Source organism: Schistocerca serialis, chromosome 3, assembly GCF_023864345.2.
Source record: "Schistocerca serialis cubense isolate TAMUIC-IGC-003099 chromosome 3, iqSchSeri2.2, whole genome shotgun sequence".
In the NCBI taxonomy this organism is placed as follows: Eukaryota; Metazoa; Arthropoda; class Insecta; order Orthoptera; family Acrididae; genus Schistocerca; species Schistocerca serialis.
This window is the reverse complement of record NC_064640.1, coordinates 314610038-314628916: the sequence shown is the minus strand read 5'-3', so window position 1 is coordinate 314628916 and position 18879 is coordinate 314610038. Positions and strand designations below refer to the sequence as shown.

General features: G+C 42.5%; 1 protein-coding gene across 1 annotated transcript in view; it reads left to right on the top strand.

The window, feature by feature from the left end:
- Positions 1 to 941: 941 nt before the first annotated feature.
- Positions 942 to 18879, top strand: part of LOC126470801 (uncharacterized) — a gene marked incomplete at its 5' end in the record, with an annotated part of 313759 nt that continues 295821 nt past the window's right edge. Inside the window, one exon of the mRNA XM_050098814.1 lies at positions 942 to 1084. Within this exon, the coding sequence (XP_049954771.1) occupies positions 942 to 1084 (143 nt within the window). The remainder of the gene's footprint in view (positions 1085 to 18879) is intronic.

Genomic DNA, 18879 nt, shown 5'->3' with positions numbered 1-18879 from the left:
CAGTTGTGGCAACAATGATTACCGAAGTAGAAAGGGTAACTAAGAGAAGTAGAAAGATATATATGTTTAGCAAACTAGATAAAAAAGCGGTAGTGTTATACTTCAATGAAGAACTTGAAACTTTTAGCACAGCACAGAAGCATATAGAGGAGCTATGGCTCAAGTTTAAAAGAATGGTTGACCATGCACTGCATAGATATGTACGCACTACAACAGTTACTAATGGGAGGGACCCTCCATGATATGTCATCATATTAAGAAACTCCTAAAGAAACAGAGACTACTGCATAATAGGTGTATAACAAAACATTGAGCTACAGATATAGAGATTCCGAGTGAAACGTGTCTGTCTGTCTACTGTCTATAGAGCAGTGCGTGAAGGCTTCAATGACTGCCGCAGTAGAATTTTGTCGAATGATCTTTCGCAAAGTCCCAAGAAATTCTAGTGGTATGTAAAGGCTGTTAGTGGCAACAAAGTTAGTGTCCACTCACTCGTGGATAAGGCAGGAATTGAAATTGAGGGTAGCAACCCAAAAGTAGTAATGCTTAGCGCAAATTTCAAATATTTCTTTACAAAGAGAAAAACAAGATAATTGCCCAGATTTAATCCTCGTACCATCTACGTAACTGTTTAACCCGAGAGGTGGAAAACTTGACCTTCATAGCAGTAATATGAAACCGTGTTGCAAATCAGCTTCTAACGTCAACGTATTGCCTACAACGCAGTCAAACCATCAGTGAACATTAGCCTAGGTGAGGTACAGTGTCAAAACCTAAAAGGACCCGTAGCGGGCAAACGGAGCACCTGTGACATTTACGTCATATAGAAGAAGTGTTTCTTTCAGTTTAATAACTCAACAAGTTTTTTTGCACCTGTATATTCTCTCAGGCCTGATACTGAGTGTGTGGGACATAATTACACACAGTTTCTCATTCTTCGGTTACAGGAAGTCAAAGTGAACCAGAAGAATCCCGTCAGAGAGAATGAAGAGTTCATCGTATCCTGTATCGCCCAGGGCTCCTCGCACATGACCTTCACCTGGTTCAAGGATGGTGTATTTGTTAACCACAGCAAGTCCATCAGGTAAGTTAATCATATAGTCTCCAAAACATACTAAATTCATGACCTTAGTATAGCATCAATTTAATTTTGTTTCAGAATGACATAATTTTCTTTGGAGATAAAATAAATACGACAAAAGAAGTAGAATAAAGATAACAAACGCGGGAAAATAACCGCACAAGGAGAAAAGCAGGAGTACTGGATTGTGCAAAATAGTGGGAAGTTAGGTTACTGGGGCAGGAAGATAAAACTGGAGATTACTTTGAACAAAGTGAATGAAGAAACTTTTTTTAGTCATTGTGCTGCATTCGAGTTTGTAGCTTCAAATAGGGTATTATATAAAAAAGATAATCGAATGGTAATATTGTGTCAGTGATAGATACTAACTCTCATAATGAACGAAAATTGTAAATAGTTACAGGTTCTGAAGAACAGTGCCCCATTAAAACAAAAATACTTTGTTTCTGAGCATTCAAATAGAAGATGTTATCTCTATAAAAAAGCAGAAACAATTCATCCCTAACTGGCTTACTTCCATTTTATCACAGTTGTGAAATATGTTTATAGTACATATCTGACGCGAGGAAACAGACAATATTACATTTTGTTCCGCTGACAATTATTGGCGTGAAACGGCTTTTTTCAGTATCATACTGTATAAGGCATTTTTCTGGTCCTACTCAACTGCGTTATTATTATTTAGTTGCGTGCTGTTCAACGTTTACGTGTATTTAATTGAAACATCTTGATAATCTTCAATCTGGGTTGTGCGTTTCAGGACACATGCTCTCACAATTTTCGCTAGTACAATGAGAGATGTTGTAGTTGGCTCAAACAGTGATGTATTTCGAGCTGAAATTAACCAAAGAAGTTGGTCCAGATTTGTCCATGGTAATTCCCTCCCGACAGTTCTCGATCAAAAGGGTTCATAAATCCAAATAATTAGTTTTTAAATACTTATATGTAGAAGATTCTCCGCAAGCAGAAACGTTGTGAGACTAGTCTGGAGATTTCCTGGCAACAATATCATCTTGCCTCTAAAGCATTGTAAGTCGATTTTATAGTGCATTACGAAAGGAAATGGCAGCATTAATCAGCGCATGTAAGGCGTGCAAACAAGAGAGAAGAGGGGTCATCCACTAGATGGAAATGAAGAAAGCTGTGTAAAAAAATTCATCGTGAATCTAGATTAAAAGAGTATTTCGAATATCTAGAAAATGCAACAAAAACTGCAGCAAATGATATAATTGGTTTCTCACAGCATGAAACTGAGCGAGGTGGAGCAACTATTAGCACAGTGTGCTCAAATTCTGAAGGACGACCGTTCAAATCCCTGTCCGACCGTCCGGATTCTCCCTAAACGTTTCGAGTAAATGCCTTCCTTTGAAAGGGCACGGCCGGTTTCCTTGACGCAGACTGAGCTTGTGCTCAGTCTGTAATGACCTCGATGTTGATGGGACGTTAAACCCTGATGTTCCTCCCTTCCTTCACAAAATGAACCCACGAAACCATGAGTAAATGATCACACAATAGCATTAACATAATGATCACACAATAGCATTAACAGAACAATGAAGGAAGTGCGAAGTAAAACATTAATCATAATGCAACATGTGAAATACCTTAATTGACAGAGACGCAAAAAACTAAAGGAGAATGTCTGGAAGCCATATGTGACAAAATTGGTCATGACTACGAGAAATAAAACGTAGAAAAGTAACACAATCAGATGAATAGGAATTTTGGAAAACTAAAACAACACAGATATTCAGTCCGCTGCAAGGAGGGAACGGTTCTTAAATAAATGAGGATGCAGCTAACAAACAGAAACAGTATGTTGATGAGTTTTATTATGAGCCAGGACAATTAAGTGAAACAGCAGAAGAAAAAGTAAAAAACATGGAAATTTATCCAGAAATTACAAAAGAACAATTCTAAAGAACGTTAATTGACCTAAAAGAAGGGTTTAGTGGTACTGGTAATATCCCAAGTGAAATGCATAATCATTAGACCCAGAAACACACCACATTAACGTGACCACCTCCTATGTCCGACATCAAAGTCCAGTAAGACTTACAGGCAGGTGGCATCAATAGCAGTGGAGGGTATATAAAGCGTGTTGGGGAACGTGGGAAATAGTACGGTCGTTCTCATAATGCCGAAACGGAGCGATTTATCTGACGTCCTAAAGGGAATTATCATTGACCTTCGCGCCAAGAGTAGAAGCATCCCTGAAACGGTTAAGGATACAGGGTACTTACAAAGGGTGGAAAAATGGAAATTTTTTACGACTTTATTAAATTGTATACTCCTTCCTGATAACATTTATATATACATTATAGGATTTCAAATGAAAAATGGCCTATATACACTCCTGGAAATTGAAATAAGAACACCGTGAATTCATTGTCCCAGGAAGGGGAAACTTTATTGACACATTCCTGGGGTCAGATACATCACATGATCACACTGACAGAACCACAGGCACATAGACACAGGCAACAGAGCATGCACAATGTCGGCACTAGTACAGTGTATATCCACCTTTCGCAGCAATGCAGGCTGCTATTCTCCCATGGAGACGATCGTAGAGATGCTGGATGTAGTCCTGTGGAACGGCTTGCCATGCCATTTCCACCTGGCGCCTCAGTTGGACCAGCGTTCGTGCTGGACGTGCAGACCGCGTGAGACGACGCTTCATCCAGTCCCAAACATGCTCAATGGGGGACAGATCCGGAGATCTTGCTGGCCAGGGTAGTTGACTTACACCTTCTAGAGCACGTTGGGTGGCACGGGATACATGCGGACGTGCATTGTCCTGTTGGAACAGCAAGTTCCCTTGCCGGTCTAGGAATGGTAGAACGATGGGTTCGATGACGGTTTGGATGTACCGTGCTCTATTCAGTGTCCCCTCGACGATCACCAGTGGTGTACGGCCACTGTAGGAGATCGCTCCCCACACCATGATGCCGGGTGTTGGCCCTGTGTGCCTCGGTCGTATGCAGTCCTGATTGTGGCGCTCACCTGCACGGCGCCAAACACGCATACGACCATCATTGGCACCAAGGCAGAAGCGACTCTCATCGCTGAAGACGACACGTCTCCATTCGTCCCTCCATTCACGCCTGTCGCGACACCACTGGAGGCGGGCTGCACGATGTTGGGGCGTGAGCGGAAGACGGCCTAACGGTGTGCGGGACCGTAGCCCAGCTTCATGGAGACGGTTGCGAATGGTCCTCGCCGATAGCCCAGGAGCAACAGTGTCCCTAACTTGCTGGGAAGTGGCGGTGCGGTCCCCTACGGCACTGCGTAGGATCCTGCGGTCTTGGCGTGCATCCGTGCGTCGCTGCGGTCCGGTCCCAGGTCGACGGGCACGTGCACCTTCCGCCGACCACTGGCGACAACATCGATGTACTGTGGAGACCTCACGCCCCACGTGTTGAGCAATTCGGCGGTACGTCCACCCGGCCTCCCGCATGCCCACTATACGCCCTCGCTCAAAGTCCGTCAACTGCACATACGGTTCACGTCCACGCTGTCGCAGCATGCTACCAGTGTTAAAGACTGCGATGGAGCTCCGTATGCCACGGCAAACTGGCTGACACTGACGGCGGCGGTGCACAAATGCTGCGCAGCTAGCGCCATTCGACGGCCAACACCGCGGTTCCTGGTGTGTCCGCTGTGCCGTGCGTGTGATCATTGCTTGTACAGCCCTCTCGCAGTGTGCGGAGCAAGTATGGTGGGTCTGACACACCGGTGTCAATGTGTTCTGTTTTCCATTTCCAGGAGTGTATAACAAATTTTAGAGTTACGGTCATGTATGCCACCACGCCCCCTTCATTTCTGTTGCAGAAACCAGTATTATTTCGAAAAGAACTGTGAACTTTCTGTTTCCAGCGATTATACGTATGATACATTGTATATGCTGGTAACAGTGCAGGTTTCTAGTGCCTGTAAATGATTATCCTTGCTAGTATTTACTTTTGTTACGCTGAAGAAGTTTTTTCACGTGTTACTGAATGTTTGTTGCCCAAGTGCTACATATATTTGTGGAAGTACGTATCGTTTAGTGTGCAATAAATACGAACTATGCCACACAGCAAGAAATTCAATAAAAGGAAATTCCGTGGTAACCATTTCCAAACAATGAAAGCCACACTGTTGAAAGTAGCCTATGTATCAGTTCTTCAGGAAGAATCTCCCACATAGCACGTCTCCTGGTGATTCAAATTTTTATGTTAACAATGATGCTGTTTTTAGTGGATTTGTTGCTATTGATGTGGGCATCTGGTCTTTTTCAATAAAGGAAATGGCGAAATGTAAACAATGTGATGGTGAAGGCTGTCTGTAAGTAACTGAACAACAAAGCGGCAGGAAGGGTTTAGCGTCAGAATTAATTCTGTGTAGATCCTGTAATAAACAGACCTCGAAAATGATTTCCAACATTGTCCATAATTCATATGATGTGAATTTGAAGTTAGTGTATGCCATGCGTGCAACAGGAAAAGGAAAAAAGGCTGCTCAAACGTTCTGTGGTTTGATGGACTTTCCTCCTCGTCCCAGTAGGTTCAGAAAGTACTTAAAAATACTTTTAGGAGCCTTGACGGTTGTGTCTAAAGCATCTATTAAACGTGCAGTAGAAGAAACTGTAAATATTTGTGGAACCAGTGACATTGTTGTTGCACTTGATGGGACATGGCAATGTCAAGGAGATCGTTCCTTGAATGGTGTTGTAAGTGCTACTTCTCTGGAGAATGGAAAAGTTGCTGATGTTGAGTGCTTATGTAAGTACTGCCACACCTGCCATGGTAACATTGAAGGACATATTGAACATCAGTGTTCTAAGAATTATGATGGTTAAAGTGGAGGTATGGAGTGTGATGGAGCTCTAAAAATATTTCAGAGGTCGGTGCCCATTTATAACGTTAGATATACGAAGTACCTAGGCGATGGGGACTCTAAAGCTTTCAATAAAATTAATAAGTTCAATGTTTATGGTGATACCTTGATAACAAAGCTGGAGTGTTGTGGACATGTGCAAAGAGGATGAGTGCTAGACTGAGGAAGCACAGAAGAGAAATGAAAGGAAAGTTGCTATCTGATGAAAAATCTCTGTCTGACCGAGGCTGATTGACAGAAGCTGAAATAGACCACCTTCAGAGTTATTATGGACTGGCCATTAGACAAACTGCACCTCTGAATGATGTTACAGCAATGAGGAAAGCTGTATGGGCCACCTACTTTCATAAGTTGTCCACAGATGACCACCCTGTTCACGGACTTCGCCGTATAGGAGCAGATTCTTGGTCTGGTTACCAAAAAGCAAACGAAAGTGGTCAAATATAGGATCATAAGCATTCTCTTCCTGAGCGTGTTATGAATGAAATAAAACCAATTTTTAGAGACCTGAGTGATCCTGTTTTGCTTAATAAATGTCTTCATGGGGACACTCAGAACACAAATGAAAGTTTCAAACATTTCATATAGGAAAGGTTATCCAAGAATGTCTCTGTAGGACTAAATACATTAAATTTTGGTGTACTAGATGTAGTGCACTCCGACTTCAGGCCACAAGTGGCCCATCGGGACCATCCGACCGCCGTGTCATCCTCAGGTGAAGATGCGGATAGGAGGGGCATGTGGTCAGTACACCGCACTCCCAGCCGTTGTGATGGTTTTCTTTGACCGGAGCCGCTACTATTTAGTCGGGTACTCCTCAGTTGGCATCACGAGGCTGAGTGCACCCCGAAAAATTGCAACAGCGCATGGCAGCCTGGATGATCACTTATCCAAGTGCCGGTCACGCCTGACGGCGCTTAACTTCGGTGATCTCACGGGAACCGGTGTATCCACGTATTAGATGCAGTGATATGTTTCAATGATGGAGTGATAGGAATGTTGGAAGTCCTGAGAAATTAGGTATAAAATGTGGCTCTAATATGGAAGATCAACTGCTTGCGTGTGACAGTCAATGGGTGCATGAAGCTGAAAGATTTGCACTTCAAGTTACCAAAGAAGCAAGAAGTGCTGAAGGTATCCCAAGAGGAAGCTTAAAGATGAAAAAGTACTGCAGGATGAAGACTGTACTTCAGGAATGTTCTGAGCCACAATTTAATTGGACTCATATCTTCAGTCACAATTTCCCACAAGTTGTATTTTTCAGAATTCAGGCACAAATATTTCCTAAGGTTTATAAAGCATTGCTGTAATTTTTTTTCTGTAACTTGCAATAGTCCATACTTATGTGGTAGCTTTATTGCATAATCAACTAAATCATAGAAAAAATAACATCTTTACTAGCAAAAATATTATAAAAATTAAAATGTAAGATTTGATATTTTTTATCCTTGTAATATACATAATAGTTGGAATTAAATAGTTCTGATAACTCAGTCATCATGTCATGCATATCTGGTAAAAAATTGGTCTCCTTCAAATGTATAACATTGGATTAAATGGTACCTCAATTTGAGGAAGCATTTTGGAAAAATACTGCATCATTTTCTTTGTAATTTTTTGATAACCCTAAGAAGGTTCAAAAATATTCAAAATACTTCTAATTTGCTTAGAAAGTGTGCTGCATTACCTGATATCAACAAAAAATCTGTAAAACATATAAACAGTGCCTGAAAGAAATAGGTGTTGATTTTTATATAATATTGAGCCAGAAAAGTACCCTGTAGCCTTAAGTTTGAAAACTGCTCACGTGCTACCGTGATTAAAGTATACAGTGCATGGCAAAATGGCGCTATCCAAAACCGGAGCTGAGGAAACTTTGGTGCAAATGGTTCAAATGGCTCTGAGCACTATGGGACTTAACTGCTGCGGTCATCAGTCCCCTAGAACTTAGAACTACTTAAACGTAACTAACCTAAGGATATCACACACATCCATGCCTGAGGCAGGATTCGAACCTGCGACCATAGCGGCCGCACGATTCCAGATTGTAGCTCCTTGAACCGCTCGGCCGCTCCGGCCGGCAAACTTTGGTGCACTATGGGCCATAGACGACAGGGCTGAACGACAGCTGCGAGGATGTGAACGGGAGAAAAGACATGTAACTGTTGAGCAACAGACTGCCCAGATAAACCAAGGAGCTACCAACAGTCACTCTTCAACGACCATTCAGTGAACGTTGCTGCGTACTGGGCCTCCGCTGCAGGCACCGGGTTGGTGCACCCATACTGACTACTGTCCATAGGCGACGAAGGTTGGAATTTGCACGCCAGTATCGCAACTGGACGTCCGCTGAGTGGCGACATGTGGCCTTTTCAGATGGCCGTTGGCGTGTATGGCGTGAAATATCTGCAAGAAAACACACTACCAAATTCGTCGGAAGGGTCCAGGCTAGAGGCGTTCCCTGTGTGATCTCATTAATGGAAGGCACTATTGGATCAATCGACCCCTACATGCAACCTGTTTTTCCTCTGCACGATGACATTTACCAGCAGGATAACGCAACGTGTCGCAGCTCGCAGCGTACGTGCGTGGTTCAAAGAGCATCAGGATGAGATTACCGTACCCCTCTGGCCACTAAACTACCCTGATTTAAACCCAGTCGAGAATCTCTGGAACCATCACGATCTGGCTGTTGACGCCATGTATCCTCAACAGAGAAACCTAATGCAGCTGGCCACGGCAGTAAAGTTGGCATGTTTCTACACCCTTGTCGGTACCTTCCAGGATCTCATTGACTCTCTTCCTTCACAATGATCCCAAAGAAGAACAAAACATATACATTTGAAGATCATAGGACTTTGAGTATTCTAACTCACACTTCGAAAATATTAGCAAGAATGATACACAGGCACAATTAGAACAAAATTAAATACGATTTATCTGAAGTCCAGTTTGACTTACGAGAGGACAAAGGCACAAGAGCACACATCCTATGCCTTCCCAGCGTAATTGAAGAAAGCCTTAGGGCCAGCATCAGGAACGCTTTCGACTCTGTTAACCTGAACAAACTAATGGAAATTTTAAAAATGATTAAACTAGACTATAATGACAAAAGAATAGGTAAAGAACTATACAAAGATGTGTAGCAAAATGGAAATAAAGACAACTAATAAACAAGAAATCTAGAATTCTTAAGGCGTTGGACAAGGATGCAATCTGTCTCCATCCCTGTTCAATGTCCACGTAGAACATGCAATAAAAGAATCGAAAGAATAGTATAGAGGTGTCTGAATAAATGGAGAAAGAATACAGATTCTTAGTTCGAAGGACAACATAGCTCTGAATGCTCCCGAGAAAAGATTTTTTTAAATATCTTAGAATTTATGTATTAAGTACTAAGGGGTGAGTACAAAATGGAAATTAAAAAATGTGAATATATTCTTGTGCTCTGATGAATCAAAAGAAGTAAACATTGAAATTAGAACAAATAAAGTAAAACAAACCAGATCATACAAGTATTAAGAAAATAAGAAAACCGAGGACAGATGAAGCAAAGATGACATTAGACAAAGAAATAGATAACATAAAGTAATGTTCATAAAATAAAGGAAACTCCTTTATATATATATAAATACTGAAGTGAGGAAAAAGGTGATTTGGACCTGCATTAGAAGCATAGCACATTATGTCTGAGAAATATGGACAGTAAACAAAAATGAAATGAAATCTCTTGAAGCATTTGTGATACGGTTCATGAGACACCTGTTAAAGATAAACTGAACAGATAAAACTAGCAGTCAAGAATTCCTGCAAGGCATTGACGAAGACATTCATTTAGGAGACTAACAAATTGAAGAAGGCATGAGTGAATTGACCATATAATACGAGACAACCAGTTCCTTATAAATTTCGCAGAAGAAACATCACAAGGAAAGATATCCCGAGGAAGACCACGACTGGTCTTATGCAGAAATGATGGAATTAGCTTCTAATAGATTAGGGAGAAAAGTATCCAACCAATGGAAAGACTCCAGAATGAAGGTAGGAGATGAGGTACTGACGGAAGTAAAGCTGTTACGTCGGGTCGTGAGTCATGCGTGAATACCTCAATGGGGGAGCACTTTCCCGCGAAAGGAAAAGGTCCAAGTTTCGAGCCCGGTCCCGCACACAGTTTTGATCAACAACTGAAAATTTAACAGATTTCTGAAAAAAATCTTTCCTGATTATATCAACTTTCAAGTAGAGAATTTAGAAACTAAATTCTAAAAAGTAGTTTCAGGACTGGTATCGACTTCGATCTGAAGGACAAGCTAATGGAGACTGCTGCATGGCCCAAAAATTTGTTGTAGTAAGTCGTTTTTTATTCCGTTGAGGAACCAATGTCCCATTAAAATGGACTCTGAAATTAAAAATCAGGGCCACGAATTATCATACACAAATGGTACTAACTAGTGCTGACATTTATGTGCCTTTAGCTATACCAAGTGTTAACGTGCAGTGGTTAAGAAGACAAGTGGATCATTCTTTTTAGAAGAAGCGAAACCAGATGTTTTACTAGTATATACCTGTGAGCACCGGTTGACTGAAGGAGAAGATGACTGTTACCGATCTATTGAATATCTGTATATGGTAAATGCATGGTATAGAAGTACTACAGCTCATGGTAGTGTGTACTACTATGCAAATAAAAATCTTAGGGTAAAGGAAACCGATTTAAAAAACTTTTGTGCAAACCTGGATCTTGAACTGGTTGGAACAGTGTTAACAAAATATTGAACTCATAGTTATCTCCGTGTACACCTCTTCAGATGGTAACTTTCTAAATCTATATCTACATCTACATGATTGCTCTGTAATTCACAATTAAGTGCCTGGCTGAGGGTTCATCGAACACCTTTACGCTACTTTTCTACCAATCGACTCTCGAACAGCGAGCGCGGAGAAGGAACACTTAAATCTTTCCGTGCGAGCTTTGATTCATCTTATTTTATTATGATGACCATTTCTCTCTGTGTAGATGGCCGCCAACAAAATATTTTCACACTCTGAGAAGAAAGTTGGTGATTAAAATTTCATTAGAAGGTCCTGCCGCAACGAATGTTTGTTTAACGACTGCCACCCCAAATCGTTCCTCATACTCGTGGCACTCTCTTCCCTGTTTCGAGATAATACAGAACGAGCTGCCCTTCTTTGAACTTTCCGATATCCTCCATCAATCCTATCTGATGCGGATCCCACACAGCTCAGCAATTCTCCAGAAAAGGGTGGAGAGCGTGGTATAAGCAGTTTCTTTAGTAGACCTGTTACATTTTCTAAGAGTTCTGCCAATAAATCGCGGTCTTTGGTTTGCCACGCGGGACTAGCCTAGCGGTCTAAGTCGCTGCAGTCATGGACTGTACGGCTGGTCCCGGCGAAGGTTCGAGTCCTCCCTCGGGCATGGGTGTGTGTGTTTGTCCTTAGGATCAATTAGGTTAAGTAGTGTGTAAGCTTAGGGACTGTTTCCACAACATTATCCTTGTGATCGTTACAACTTAAGTTGTTCGTAATTGTAATCCCTAGGAATTTAAATGAGTGGATGACTTCACATTTTTCGTGATTTAGAGTGAACTGTCACTTTTTTCACCATATAGATATTTTGTCTAAATCATTTTGCAATTCGTTTTGATCATCTGATGACTTAACACGATGGTAAATGATAGCGTCACCTGCAAAGAATCTAAAAGGACTGCCCAGATTGTCTGCTAAATCGTTCATGTGGATCAGGAATAACAGAGGGCCTATAATACTTCCTTGGGAAACGTCAGGTATTACTTCTGTCTTACTCGCTGACCTCCCCTCAGTTATTACGAACTGCGACCTTTCTGACAGAAAATCACTAATCCAGTCACACAACTGCGACAGTATTCCATATGTGCGCAATTTAATTAGAAGTCGCTTGTGCTAAAAATAAGGAATCAATTTGCCGTCCCCTGACGGTAGCACTCATTACTTCGTGAGAATAAAGAGTTAGTTATGTTTCACAAGAATGATTTCTGAATTCGTCTTGACTGTTTGTAAGTAAGTCGTTTTTTCCGAGGTAATTCATAATTTTCGAGCACAGTATATGTTCCAAAATCCTGCAGCAAATCGACGTTACGGGACATGGATCTATAACACAACGGCTTACTCGTGTTTCGTTTCTTGGATATTGGTGTGACTTGTGCAACTTTACAGTTTTCGGGTACGGATCTTTCTACAAGAGTGCGGATATGTATCATCGCTAAGTATGAAGCTATTGTATCAGCATACTTTGAAAGGAACCTGACTGGCACTGTGCGAGAAGCCTTGCCTTTCTTAAGTGTTTTAAGCTTTTTTCGCTATAGCGAGGATATCTACTCGTAAGTTAGTCATGATGGCAGTCGTTCTTGATTCGAATGCTGTAGTATTTACTTCGCCTTTTTTGCGAAGGAATTTCGGAAAACTGTGTTTAGTAACCCTGCTTTAGTGCCGCTGTCATCAATAACATCACCATTGTTATCGCGCAGTGAAGGAATGGATTGCGACTTGCCACTACATTACATGCGACCAGAATCTCTTTGAGTTTTCTGCCAGATTTCGAGGAAGTGTATCATTGTGAAAACTATTAAAAGCATCTGGCATTGAAGTCCGCGCTAAATTTCCAGCTCCTGTAAAGCTTCGCCAATCTTGAGGATCTTGCGTTCTTTTAAATTTGGCACGCTTTTTTCATTGCTGCTGTAGTAGTGTTCTGACCTGTTTTGTGCACCATGGGGGGGTCAGTACCATCTCTTATTAATTTATTTGGTATACATCTGTCAACTGCAGTCGATACTGTTTCTTTGAATTCAAACAATACCTCGGCTATGTTTACATAGTCAGAGTGGAAGGAGTATAGAGTGTCTGTTAGGAAGATGTAGAGCGAATTTATATCTACTTTTTTCAATAGATCTACACTCCTGGATATTGAAATAAGAACACCGTGAATTCATTGTCCCAGGAAGGGGAAACTTTATTGACACATTCCTGGGGTCAGATACATCACATTATCACACTGACAGAACCACAGGCACATAGACACAGGCAACAGAGCATGCACAATGTCGGCACTAGTACAGTGTATATCCACCTTTCGCAGCAATGCAGGCTACTATTCTCCCATGGAGACGATCGTAGAGATGCTGGATGTAGTCCTGTGGAACGGCTTGCCATGCCATTTCCACCTGGCGCCTCAGTTGGACCAGCGTTCGTGCTGGACGTGCAGACCGCGTGAGACGACGCTTCATCCAGTCCCAAACATGCTCAATGGGGGACAGATCCGGAGATCTTGCTGGCCAGGGTAGTTGACTTACACCTTCTAGAGCACGTTGGGTGGCACGGGATACATGCGGACGTGCACTGTCCTGTTGGAACAGCAAGTTCCCTTGCCGGTCTAGGAATGGTAGAACGATGGGTTCGATGACGGTTTGGATGTACCGTGCACTATTCAGTGTCCCCTCGACGATCACCAGTGGTGTACGGCCACTGTAGGAGATCGCTCCCCACACCATGATGCCGGGTGCTGGCCCTGTGTGCCTCGGTCGTATGCAGTCCTGATTGTGGCGCTCACCTGCACGGCGCCAAACACGCATACGACCATCATTGGCACCAAGGCAGAAGCGACTCTCATCGCTGAAGACGACACGCCTCCATTCGTCCCTCCATTCACGCCTGTCGCGACACCACTGGAGGCGGGCTGCACGATGTTGGGGCGTGAGCGGAAGACGGCCTAACGGTGTGCGGGACCGTAGCCCAGCTTCATGGAGACGGTTGCGAATGGTCCTCGCCGATACCCCAGGAGCAACAGTGTCCCTAATTTGCTGGGAAGTGGCGGTGCGGTCCCCTACGGCACTGCGTAGGATCCTACGGTCTTGGCGTGCATCCGTGCGTCACTGCGGTCCGGTCCCAGGTCGACAGGCACGTGCACCTTCCGCCGACCACTGGCGACAACATCAATGTACTGTGAAGACCTCACGCCCCACGTGTTGAGCAATTCGGCGGTACGTCCACCCGGCCTCCCGCATGCCCACTATACGCCCTCGCTCAAAGTCCGTCAACTGCACATACGGTTCACGTCCACGCTGTCGCGGCATGCTACCAGTGTTAAAGACTGCAATGGAGCTCCGTATGCCACGGCAAACTGGCTGACACTGACGGCGGCGGTGCACAAATGCTGCGTAGCTAGCGCCATTCGACGGCCAACACCGCGGTTCCTGGTGTGTCCGCTGTGCCGTGCGTGTGATCATTTCTTGTACAGCCCTCTCGCAGTGTCCGGAGCAAGTATGGTGGGTCTGACACACCGGTGTCAATGTGTTCTTTTTTTCCATTTCCAGGAGTGTATTTTGCTTTTATTTTTGGTGAGTTTGGATGTTACGGTATTCAGTCTAGCTGCAACTACCTTGAGGTCACTAATCCCTGTGTCTGTCATGATGCTTCTTTTGTGGCCAAGATTACTTTTTGATAAGAGATCAAGTATGTCTTCGCAACAGTTTACGCTTCTAGTGAGCTCCTGAACTACTTGTTGACATTAATGTCGTGAGAAGGCATTGAGTACGATTTCGGACGACGTGTCATGCCTAATACCGACGTTAAACATCCATTTTCACCAACATATAAAGGGTAGATTGAATTCACGATCAAATATAATTACATGAGTGGAGTACCTATTTAAAATCACACTCAAGTTTTCTTTGAAATGTTCCGTAACAGCATCATCTGAGTCTGGGGTTCGATTAAAGGAACCAATTATTAATTTATTCCGGTTGTCAAATAAAGCCTCTACCTATTCTACAAGGTAAAATACTTTTGACAACAAACTTTAACACCAACTATATTTAATCCATCCATTCTGAACATTGTTAGATTCTTTGTAAAAATTTAAGCTGAACTTATATTCGGCTTTAGCCAGCTTTCCGTACTCATAATGATTTGAGGTTCGGTGCTTTCTGTTAGCGCTCCGAGCTGTGGTTCTTTTCCAGCACAACTACGGCAGATGTGACTTTTCATGCTTTTACGAACAGACGGAAATTTTATCCCCAGCGTCATCTTTCTGGGACTGTGTTATTAAGGAGGCCATACACATCCGCACGGCGGACAATCTTATCAACAGCGATGCAGGTTTTCAACTGAGCGCCGCCTGGAATCCAGCACAGGCTGCCATTAAAACAAAAACAGGGAAAACAAGAACTTCCGCCGGCCGAAGTGGCTGTGCGGTTAAAGGCGCTGCAGTCTGGAACCGCAAGACCGCTACGGTCGCAGGTTCGAATCCTGCCTCGGGCATGGATGTTTGTGATATCCTTAGGTTAGTTAGGTTTAACTAGTTATAAGTTCTAGGGGACTAATGACCTCAGCAGTTGAGTCCCATAGTGCTCAGAGCCATTTTTGAACCAAGAACTTCCGTTTCCTCAAGTGACGCAACACAGACTTTAACCGCAGGAGCGTCCGGCAGCACAGTCATTGCCTATAGCGCACGCACTTATGGCTTTTCTGCGGCTCCCAGCAGGAGGCACCAGAAGCGCCGCTTTCCTCCAACGATGAGTGTCTTCCCGTGCACGCGTATTGCCTGCTCCCGTCATGATAAATTCCGACGCCGCCGCGCGATTATCATCAGTCGCGCCTTGCAGCAGTGACAGCAACAGCTACCACCACCTTATGATGTCGAGTAGTTGCATCGAAGAAATATTGTGCGATTTACACAATACGATCCGGCGGCAAACCCGAGAAGCGTATTTACAACTACAGCAGTTTAAAACTACAATGTGGATTGCTGCTATGTCTACCCTCTTCCTGTGTTCGTCCTCATCTTTTGAAACTAAAGCCCTCCCTGCCTCTGAAAACTTTATTGCACGGATGGTGAACTGTTTATCGTACCCTAAAAGCCTAAATATAAAACTGCACTGGGTGGCGACTTCAACACATATAGTGATGGTGGAAGTACCTAGAGAGAGAGTCTCTATGAGCTTAATAAACAGCTATCGGCTGTTTGTAGCAAAGCAAGTCTCAACGAGAGATAATGGCTGTCTAGACACGGTTATCACCAATCTCAGTACTTGGTATCATCATATCAGTGTAGATGAACCAGTTATTGCAAATCACAGCACGTTAGTAATGGAACTCGGTATAAAGAGCAAGGGTAAATTGCAGTCAAACGCATGGCGTTCATATTACACATTCAGTAGAAGGATTGTTGGGGAAGAGAGACAAAATGACCGGAAAACATGACTGTCTGGTGTAAACTGGCAGCAGAAAAATTGTAGAAATGGGTGCCAGTGACTCATTTGAATGTCAGTTCCAAACCTTGAGGCAGGAATTTGATGACATGTTCACAGCAGTCTCCAATAATGATCTTTAAGAATGCTCTAGGCAAATCATAAGCAACGGAAAAAGCCTGCTAAAGGTACGGTGTGGTATACGAGCACACGTAAGCTATATAAAATGCATTGTCATTAGACACAGGGACTGTATGAAAACAGTTTGATACCTCCCATCTAAAGACCTGCCTTGTTGTAACTACGTAAGAGCCAAGATAGTTTGCAAAAAGGAAATGGGAACCCCAAAAAAGAAATATGATGACAGTTTTATTAAAGAAGCTCATAATCCATCTAAAACAGCTTGGAATCTGGTAAATGAGCACAGGAAGAAGCCTATCTCTGCCTTAAATTCGTCTCGTTCTGGTATATTCAATAATTACTTTGTTAGGATACTGAAAAATACTGCCAGCCGCAGTGACCGAGCGGTTCTAGCGCTTCAGTCTGGAACCGCGTGACCACTACGGTCGCAGATTCGAATCCTACCTCGGGCTTGGATGTGTGTGTTGTCCTTAGGTTAGTTAGGTTTAAGTAGTTCTAAGTTCTAGGGAACTGATGACCTCAGATGTTAAGTCCCGTAGTGCTCAGGGCCATTTGAACAATTTTCCAGAACTAGGGTTTAGATCCTACGGCTCAAATAAAAGACGTAAACTGTTGCGCTATTAAAAACGGGAATAAAGTGCACCTTAAGGATATTGTGAAAGTAGTGAATGCATACAGTCGTTCAGATAGCGCAGATACATATGGCATGTCCTGCACACTTCCGAAGAAAATTCTTCCTGAGATTGCTCAACCACTGGCCATAATAATCAATAAATATTTATCTTTTACTGTCTTCCCAGAATTCCTGCAACTGGCACGGACCGTACCATTCTACAGAAAAGGTACCCCTTGTGAAGTGTCCAGTTTTATATCTATTTGAATAATCCCAATATTAGCAAAAATTATGGAGTCTGTGATGAAACACCAGATACTAAGATACTTTGCAAACAATTAACACTTCCAGGACAAATAGCATGGTTTCCTCAAAGGAACTTCAACGCCTACAACACCGCTGGACTGAATTACAAAGCTGAGGCAGAAGTTTTGAGGGCAGAGAAATTGTGACGCTCACACTGTGAGACCTCAACAAGGCGTTGGCTGCATCCCGCACAACATATTGCTTTTTAAGCTAAAATGTTACTGTATTGGAGGTGTTCCGGCAACTCTTCAATCATACCTTGAAAACCGAAGACTTGAAACCGCATCCAGTAGTGGAGAATTTTTCATCAATGAGCAAAATGATTGTGTTATATGTTATATGAAAAACTGTAAACAACTCATAGGTATGTAGGTAATTTTGACGGAGTCTGTCCAGTCATTATTGGTAAACGATACAGATCTAGTAATAAAGTTATAAATATGTGCCAGGAGGTTTCGAATCGAAAGATTTACGATGTAGATGAGGAATATTTCAAAGTTCATATCACTGAAACATTAATACAAAAGAATTTTATAAGCGTTCACTGGCGAAAGTAATTCTCTCCAGTGCGATATACTGCCCGAACGAGAAAGTTAAACTAATGTTGGCAAAACTCCATTACAGGCTATGAAACAGGTAATTAGTAAGCGTAAATTAAAGACAGTGGAAGCTAAAGCTCTCTAACAACGTATGTATCTTCATTGTATGCCTAATAGCGGTGAATCTCTTAGTTTTGTGCACATTCCTTCGTAATGAGGTTTATAACCTAAATCACAGTCGTGACGTCACTCGTGACGCACAGACTGGGTAATGTGGCTTCATTTGCATGTATAAACTGACTGGTTTATACAGTACTATGGTGGGATGGAAACGCAAGTGTCATCTTCGTACAGTACATTACAGCCTGGTAGAAAAATGCGACCGAGGGTCATTTAGATAATGTCTACGACTAAGACACATTTAGACAAGAAATTGTTGCCAGAACTTTTATTTTGGGAAATATAATAGTAAATTTATTAATTTTTGCCCTTCTTCAGCAGCCTGAGAGAGGAATATGGAGGATATCACTGTTTCTTATCTCTTGTTCAACATATTGTGCAACTACTATTTCTTTGAATAAAATATAAAAGACAGTTTGCCTCTCTGAGTTGCAGATTGAAGAACATGGGACTACTTGTCTCTGTGACTGAAACCGATACACATTTGTTGCAGATTCTGTAGCGAAAATCACCCGTTATTTCCGAACGGTATAACTCTTGTTACTGAATACAAACGAGTTGTTCATTGAATTGATAGTTATAAAGATACAGGATTTTAGTCACGCGACTCGCAACCAAGAACGGGCTGCCTTTTGATGCAAAGCCAGTTCCATGTTTCTTTGAGGTGACTTGTTATTGAACACAGAAGCAAAAAAGTCTTCTAAAACTGTCCCGAGTGGACACTGCTTTAGTTGTAATGTCTGAATATTTCGTTAATTAGCAGTGTCTTTAAAATATATTCATAACATGCACTCCTCAATGTTTGATAACCGTATAACAAAATATTTGGCAGTTATATTCTCTTTTAACGTTGCAGTAAATATATTAAACATATTACAAGTTAATCAGCCTACAGCG